Source organism: Hesperophylax consimilis, chromosome 19 (assembly GCF_061612785.1).
Source record: "Hesperophylax consimilis isolate HC1 chromosome 19, BYU_Hcon_1.0, whole genome shotgun sequence".
In the NCBI taxonomy this organism is placed as follows: Eukaryota; Metazoa; Arthropoda; class Insecta; order Trichoptera; family Limnephilidae; genus Hesperophylax; species Hesperophylax consimilis.
In genome coordinates, this window is record NC_142854.1 from 30,677,921 (window position 1) to 30,687,267 (window position 9,347).

At 34.9% G+C, this 9,347-nt stretch overlaps 1 protein-coding gene across 1 annotated transcript in view; it reads right to left on the reverse strand.

The window, feature by feature from the left end:
- The window catches only part of GAPcenA (GTPase activating protein and centrosome-associated), a 106,840-nt gene extending 98,735 nt beyond the window's left edge, over positions 1 to 8,105 (reverse strand). The window contains exons 1-2 of the mRNA XM_089643436.1: positions 7,946 to 8,105; positions 7,637 to 7,803 (exon numbers count right to left, since the gene is read on the reverse strand). Coding sequence (XP_089499562.1) covers positions 7,637 to 7,795 — 159 coding nt within the window. The 5' untranslated portion in view covers positions 7,796 to 7,803; positions 7,946 to 8,105. The remainder of the gene's footprint in view (positions 1 to 7,636; positions 7,804 to 7,945) is intronic.
- Between the last annotated feature and the right edge of the window lie 1,242 nt (positions 8,106 to 9,347).

The following is a 9,347-nucleotide window of genomic DNA, read 5'->3' on the forward strand; positions in this document are numbered from 1 at the left end:
GAATGAGGCGAAATGGGAGGAACTATCCTTAACAATTTACGGAGTGCTGTAATAACACGGCTGTCATCTTTCAAAGTGACAGATCCCATATAAAGAAATGATATTCCGCGGCAGTTCTCCAATTGATCCGATCCCCTCTCCTCTGCTCATAGGAACTATCCGTAAAACACTTTATAATAATAATGTAGTGGTACGCAACTATTCGAGTCGGACAGTGTCAGGTACTACTAAGTAGAAACTACCGGACACTTCAGTCGTTGCCTAGACGTCAAGCCGGACGGTACCTGAAACTACCGCGTATTCCTACAGCCATTGGACGACCACTAGAATCTTCAGCGTTACGGGCGGCAAAATTTGTAGCCATAGCAACTAGAATGTTCGAGAATGTTCTTAGGCGCAACAAGAATCGCATTGGAACCTACTAGTACCGTAAGTACTGCCCATCTACCTGCCCGTTAGGAGAGAGGCTCTTCCGATTACCTCTCACCCCAGAAGATAGGTGGAAACTTGAGTGGCAAACGGCCAACGTGGGAAATGCCCATCTCATACAGGACCCCACCGAGAGACAGCCTGGGTTCTCACTGCCTCGCAAAACCTGGTCCGCCATCAATAGGTTAAGGTGCTCCCATAGCCGCTGTGCCCACATGATGCACAGATGGGGCCTTAAAGAGTCGGCGATGTGTGAATGTGGTTCGATGCAGACCACCGAACATGTGGTCAATGAATGCCTGCTCCATTCATTCCCTGGCGAGATTGATGAGGTTCACATGGCGACGCCTGAGGCCATAGACTGGCTAGGAGACCTAGATGTCCCCCTCTGACCCCCCCCACCATACGAAAGAAGAAGAAGACCTACCCGCTGAATGATTCTCGATGCATTCGCACCTTATATAAGCGACAGCGGAAAGGTGCTCAGGCCGCCTACCACTTACATATTTTCAACGCGCTAATCAAAACAACTTAATCCTTCCGCGCTGCGATTACTTAAATAATCCTTGCTGTGTCTATTGTGATTAGTTACTTCTGTGAGTTATAAAATATTGTTAAAATTTATTCACAGCTGTTTTATCGGGGAAACAGAATAAATTTATTATAAAATATCACATTCTTTAATTTTAACACCGAACTTGTCTTCAACCTTTGCAACAATAATAACACACTTAAGGCGGAAAGGGAATTTCTACCTTCTACACTGGTCCTAATTAAATGGTTTTAAAGTATTTTAATCTGATAATTTAATATGAATATTGATTACCAACCTCTTTGTAAGAGTTCCAACTATAAAAAAAAATTTAGGTCCGGGTTAAATCTTCCCCACAGAAAAAACTAAACCCTTCCACAAATGATCATCTAGTCAATCCACATTATGCAAGTGCATTATATAAGCATAACAAATACAAAACAATACAAGAACAACACGTCAACTCACCAGAGATCAAATGGGAAAATAATTCACCGACTCCAGATATTTTCATATCAGAGGGTTCGGCTCGGTAGAACTTCTAACAGGGCCTATAAATCCTACTGATCCCTCAACATAAACATTTAAAAAATCTTTTGTAATCCTACATGTATTTAAAATGACTGATTTTTGCATTTTTATATATAAATTCTTTGACAGATCTAATACGCCTTTTGAATTAGAGAGCTAGGTATAATGCCAGTAGCCGAAATAACAAATGGTAATATTTTTATAGTCTGAGATTGTCAAATTCTTTTAATCTCATTTCCTAAATCTGTGTATTTTCTTATTTTTTCAGAAACAGATTTTTATTTAATATAGTTTTGACATTTTCTTATCTTCTTGTCTTTTGTGAGGAAGAATAGTTTATCAAAAGGAAGTTCTATATTAAACCAGAAGAACATATAATAAACCTTACACTTATGGCAATGGAGATGCGGAAGTTATTGATTTTTATGATTTATGCAAAAGTGAAAACCAATTTTGTAATGTAATAAAATATGTATGTACATTAGGGTGTCCCAAAAAAATTAAAGTTTTTATTTTTGAACGCATACCCTCTAATTTTGTTTTAATAATGACAAAACACTTATGAAAAAAATTTAGTTTACTTTGGACAACTGCAACCCGTGCCGACTTGCATCGAAAGATGTCAGTACTTGTACATTAAGACGCCAGCGAGCAAACGTGTTGATGAGCTTGTAGTAACTTGCTATTTTGTTAGTAAACGAAAATCACTCGTTCAGGGAAGATGTTGTTAGATTTACGCACTTCTAAAAAAGAGTATATTTTTAATAGGAGTCGTAAAACACCAAATATCGGGTTCTAAACTGCCATCTAATGGACAAGTTCTTGAAGTTTTGTTCTACAATATCCAGAAAGTGAATTTAACTGTCAATATATACCAAATATAGCCATAATTGGTATTAAAAGCTGTGTTTGAAGTAAAAATCAGTCAAGTGACTACAAGCCCTGATATACCACTCTTCAAAAAGTTTCGAGATAACTGTAAAAATGTTGATCCCGATAAAATTCAGTGCTACAGAGAAAATCTCACATTGCACCTAACCGCTTCCAAAATCGATGATTTGCTTGACTTTTACCATACTGCACTGACAACAAAAATACTTGGAGATTACTATTGAGAGTTTTTAGAGCTCTGTGTGATAGTTTTAGGAGAAGATACAGCGAGAAAATTTAAGATTCGGCCTCCAGGTGCTCGATGGATGGCAAAGGCGCTTTATTCCTTGAAAATATCATTAATTTGTGCGCAATTTAAAATTACCGGTAAGGATAATGCGGCACTTTTAGACGTTTGCCTGTTCATAGTAACATCCTATGTCAAGCCATGGTTACAATGTATTATAGCAGTTAAAGCACCTTACCAGGACTTGTGCTTTTTGAAATCGATGAAGGCCTAAGAAAAAATTGATGAAAACATCTCAATAGCAGCTTTATTTCTGTTCAGTAAGGAGTTATTGTATTTGACCGATGAAGGATCTATTTTATCGCTGTTTGACTACGCTGTGGATCAAACAACTAAAATAAAAATGCTCGAAATATCAAAAAAAATAATTTATCAACTCATGGCAAACGTTACATCCCATCCAAGGAAGATCTTGATGGTAAATTGTATGGTAAGTTTATTAAGTAGTTTAAATTATGTTTTGTTTTGAGGTTTTTGTTCATATCGTAATTTAGTGACTTTTGTTTCAGAGAAAAATATTTACGACTTCATTTCAGTCAAGAACAAGTATTTGTTTGATCGTCTGAAAACATATGACAGTTTTCTTAACGAATTCCCTACGATGTGGTCAAATATTGCTTCGTATCAAGAAGTCAGAAAGAAGGTATCGCCGCTGAGGGTAGTGAATGATACAGCTGAAAGAACTGTTAAGTTAATGCAAGATTTTCATGGCTTAATCTCACGGTCGAAGAGGAACAAAAATAATTTTTGCTACGATGCGTTCAAGAACACCGGAAGATTTATCCTGACTGTAAAAAACAAACTATGAAGAAAAAATTTAATCAATAAACCATTTTTAAATATAAAATACTACATAATTGAACATTTGTGCATTTTTAAATTTTATTTATCCGACAAAAATGAAAGTTGAAAATCCTTCCATATTAACTCTGTACCATATGTTTGGCATCAAGTCGGCACGGGTTGCCGGTGTTTAATCAAAATAATATTTATTATATGAGTTATTGGGATCAAATGGAATAAAATAAGAGGGTATGCATATTTAAATTCATGAAAAAAAAATTCTTCCTTATGTCCTGGGACACCCTAATGTACATTTTTTATATATAAAGCCTTTGACACGTTACACCATATTAACGCGCATAATTTTGGTGTGGCATATACATATTATATTTTGGGGTGACACACTACGCTATAATCTTACTCGGAAGAGGGGATCAGATCGATTGGAGAACTGCCGCGGAATATCATTTCTTTGTATGGGATCTGTCACTTTGACAGGAGACAGCCGCGTTATTACGGCACTCCGTAAATTGTTCTCGAAAAGTGAGTGGGTCGCATAATTTTCAAATATAGCCTGGCTAGCAGGTCACTACGACCACACTTATAACACATCATCTTTTTAGGTATGTATGGGATTTTATGGCGAGCTATATAGAGTTATATAAAACGCTTTGAACTTATAGCGTAATCTGTCACCCCCTTAAAACAGAACTAAATGGCCCTTTAACTGCATTTTATGGAGTTGCATTACAAAGCAGACATCAATTTCAGACAATACTTTTACAGTTGGGGTGTAGTGAATACTACGTAAAAAAAATCATTCAAATATATATATTATTTTCAAAGATATAGCCGTTCAAAAAAAAATCGATTTTTTTCTAAGGAATCCTTGTTTTTGCCAGTGTGAAGTGTGTTAACCCCTCAGGCCTCTGGCATAGTGACAGTATATTTCTTAAAGACGCTGTAAGAAAGTGGAAAATTGGTATGTATTTCTGCTTTGCAATACAATCGTATTAAATGGAATATTTTTGAACATATCTGAAAACTAAAAACTGTTTTTTATAGGTGATGTTATAGATACGCTTTGAAATTTTATAATTAAAAATATGTATAATTTTTTAAACATTTAAATTAAATGCAAACATAAAAATATTTTTTAATAAACTCACTTTGCTTATTATGCATATATATGGTTCCATGCTAACTCAACACAGTGACCATTCAACACACTTTTAAAAAGTGATATAAAGTCATTAAACATGATGAAAAAAAAAAAAATTTAACCTAACCTACTGGCGATGCACTACGTCGTGTAATATTTTAAATTGAGCCGCTATCAATAACAACCCTTACGTAGATGGCGATAAGGTTTAAATTCCCGCTTAACACCATCCGCCTGTTTTGATTTATGCAAGAAAAAAAACATGGCAAAAAAATGCCTTTTATTTTAATTTGTGGATGTTCAGGCATAAATATTAAATTTTTTTCCGATCATTTTATAAATACCTTAATTTGCCACATTATACAATAAAATCATAACTGAAAATAAGTTCCTAAGTAGGAGATTTTGAACGTTAAAGCAGTTTTCATAGGCCTTTACATTATTTTTTTCTGGGCTTATAAAAAGACTTATCTAAAAAATACTCCATTATTTCAAAGGCCAAGATGTATTCTACTCGCAGTATTTAATTAAAGCATCTGAAACATTTCTAGGCGACCAAATTTTCAAACCAAAAACACATGATTTTGCATTACTACGTATGGCATCGCCCTAACCCAGTTAATAAAGTTTTTGTTTCATCACTTTCCATGACTTTATATAACTTTTTAAAGATGTGATAAATTATCATTTTGATGATTTATCCGGTCACCGTATATATATACCTATATTATATATATAGATGTCACCTGTAACAGGTAAAAACATGCATTTTGTAAAACAGTGCCATTTGTTGGACGTAAAAGCAACATGCGCTGTTGTTTATCTATCTGCACAGACAGACTTAGCAACAGCAACGCGTACGGGTACAGCTAGTTATTAATGAAAATATTAAAATTACACATTTGAACGGCATTCATAGTGTCTGTAAAAATACCCCATTCTTACAAAAGTCAAAAAGACATATTATCAATAAATATTGCTCAAATTTCAAACATTATTACTTGATTGGCATTGTTTGTACAGTCTGGCTGTATAGATAAATACTTCAATGATAAAATTATTACAAGGCTAATCAATCTAGTTCAACTATTGGGTGTTGAAATTGTGTCATAACAGAAAGTGTTGAATTAACACTTGAAATGTAGGTGAAAACAGAATTATTTTTCACATGATTACAGCACTAAATCTATTACGGCAACTTTCAAATGTCAAAAAAGTTCCACTTGTGTATGAAGAGAGTTTCACACACGTGTACCGGAGATCGATGCTGCTAGCCCCTTAGAGCAGGCCTCATTAAAATACCTGTAGAAAAGACATGTCCACATTGCCGCCATACGTAGTAATGCAAAATCATGTGTTTTTGGTTTGAAAATTTGGTCGCCTATAAATGTTTCAGATGCTTTAATTAAATACTGCGAGTAGAATACATCTTGGCCTTTGAAATAATGGAGTATTTTTTAGATAAGTCTTTTTATAAGCCTAGAAAAAAATAATGTAAAGGCCTATGAAAACTGCTTTATAGTTCAAAATCTCCTACTTACGAACCCATTTTCAGTTATGATTTTATTGTATAATGTGGCAAATTAAGTTATTTATAAAATGATCGAAATAAAATTAAATATTTATGCCTGAACATCCACAAAATAAAATAAAAGGCACTTTTTGGCCATGTTTTTCTCTTGCATAAATCAAAACAGGCCGATGGTGTTAAGCGGGAATTTAAACCTTATCGCCATCTACGTAAGGGTTGTTATTGATAGCGGCTCAATTTAAAATATTGCTCGACGTAGTGCATCCCCTTAACTTTAAAATTAACGACTTTTTCGCTGTCAATTGAAATCGCTGTTAATGAAATATTCGTTAATTTTTGGTAAAGGACAATTCTGCTGTCATCCGAGAGAACCAGAATCGGAGTTAACAGATGTCATTAATAATTTTAAGATTAAGGACAATTCCTTATCTTTATAACTGGAATATTCCCCCCTGAGCTTGGCACGTGAAATGGGAGAGAGGAAGGTAAGGTCATTTCAAGCAGCATTTTGATCCTGAACAGTGTTCTTGAGGGACAATGGCTTCCTAAAATTGGGGAGGAAGGTGATGGGAAAAGGAAGGTTTGATAAATGCCAGTGCATAGCCGGAAAACTGGAGACATTTGATGGAGAACTATGTATATGTATTAGAGTCGAAAGAAAACCCATCTATAAATAGTATAAAATAAATTCGCTATCACCGTCTGTCTGTTTGTGCGCTTAGTTCTTCTAAACTACGCAACGGATTTTGATAGGGTATTCACTATCATTTAGAGCATTTCTTCCGGAAGGTTTACATATATGATACATGCATATTATATATATAGAAAGTAGAGAAAAGTCGATGTTTTGTAATCAAGTCATAAAAATATATTTTCGGGCACTACATTGATAACGCTGGCTAAACCTTATGAGATACATCAAAATAATGTACTATGGAATTGTATATATTAAAAAGGACTACAAAAAAGTCTTTGATAGTACATATCTATCTCCTAAGGATAATCCCCAGCAACACCGAGTACACGTCAGCTAGTATGTATATATTTGGTTTTTAAAAATTCCACTTCATTTGTCTATACAGCCAGCCTGTATCATCTTTGGAGATGCTACGTCGAGGGTACTTTTGAAGAGAGGAAGGAGTGAACATGGGTCTAGAAGAGACAGCTACAGCCGAGCTGTTGAACTCAAGAATGAGTCAAAGAAAAAACCCGTTCTCATATAACAAATGTCAACCGTGTACAAATTTTCGATGTGTTTTCCGACTATGGTGCCGAAGGAACCAATGACGCTAGTTACTCGGAGCAAATTCCATTGATATACCGGTAGAACAAGGACAGTATTCGCACGTAACTGACTTAGTCACCAACCATCACGCCGATTCTCCCTGCTATTAATCCGACTCTTGGCACAACCAGTCTCTTTACTTGATCATGCCATGTCTTTCTGTGCGTCCCGACTTATAATTGTAGGAAATATGATGTAAAGCTTACCTCTGTAAGTGCCTGTTCCAGTTCTGAAGCGCTAGTGCCACTCTGAAGCAGCGGATTAATTATCGTGTTATTTACTTTCGGGCCTATTGTATTCACAAACTCATACTCGTCACTGGTCGTCAAGGATTCATTCGATTTGATGCTGGAACTGTCCTCCATCCCGCAGCCTTGGACAATAAACAAAAAACACAGCACGTTACCATCGAATATTACGTCAAAACAATCGATATTATTTTTCACGCGTCGCAGAAATCCGTGCGAGTTTATTTTAACGAAATATTTCGCAATCCGATGAATTAGACTACCTACCAATTTAGCAAGATTTGTCTTGGCGTTTTAATTTGTCTTTTGGGGAGATTTGGCAGGCCATCATTGCGTGTTTACATTATTATGGATAAATAATCCAGACGTGTAGGCAAACGTCAAACTATCTAAATGTCACGAAAATTACTTCGACTTTTTTTCACAATGGCGACCTTATGGTTGATAGAATAATTCTGGTCCTACCTACGCGCAAGTACCTACCGTAGCTTCAACAACATTAAACATTTTAACTACCCCATAACGAGAGTGGTATATTTATGCCCATAACCTTAAAATGACCTTAAATAGCTAACGTTGTTATTGCACATTATTGCATCTCAAATAGCTAATCATTCGACTTTTGACGATCATTTTTTGAAGTCTTGTTTTTTATTACATATTTTATTTTATTTTACGTATTGAAATGTATAACAAAATAACGAGAAAGTATCTTTATTCCAGTTCTAAGTATTTACTAAATCATATATGTATTTAAAACAGCTCCATTTTTTAAATCCTTTTTCTCCTTCACCTTTCAACTCTAAACAAGAACTGTAATTGGGGAAAAGTGCTTTTTTTCTTTGACACAGTGAAGAGAAGAGATAAAAATCAAATTATTGAAGATAGTATTAACAACTCTCAAACGAAAAATGTGGAACAACAAAAAATTAGGTCGCATCTAGGAATTGAACCTAGGACCTCTACCTTGCCAGAGCTTTACTCTACCACTGAGCTAATCCGAACCTATCCCCTTCGGTCATATTTAACCATTGGCATCGGCATATTGCGCGCCCCATTGGGGCGACTAAAACTTTTCCAACATACTTGGGTAGTTTACAATAAAATTATAATCTATATTAAACCAAAAAAGGGTTTTTTTGGGGTGATGTAGGGTGCAATACTGCACAGTAAGAATTATTCTCAGTTATGCACAGATGGTGTCACAAATAAAAATTTGTATGCCAATGGGTTAAATGTATCATACTTCGACTAAGAACTAACAACATTATTTTTTTTTTCTTAATGCATATTTTTTGGCTGCTGTCTTTATACGTGATTGCGAGATTCTACCCGAATTTAATTGCATTAATCTAGATAGTACTTTGGATAATTTATTGAAAAATGTCATTTATTAAAACCTAAAAATGTAACATAATCACATTCTTAATCAATTCCTAGTTGCGATCAAATCTTTTTCTGTTTCTCATTTTTCATTGGACAGTAGTTAACCTTTCCTTTACTGTGCTAAAAAATCCATGCGTTCCGGTGCTGCGTAGTTGATACACATCTCAAAATAAGCCATTTAATATCGGACAAATATGAATATTCATAGTTAATCGCTTATGTTAATTATATTTTATATCAAAAGTGATAATAATTGTAATTTAATTGCTGAAAACAAGAAAAA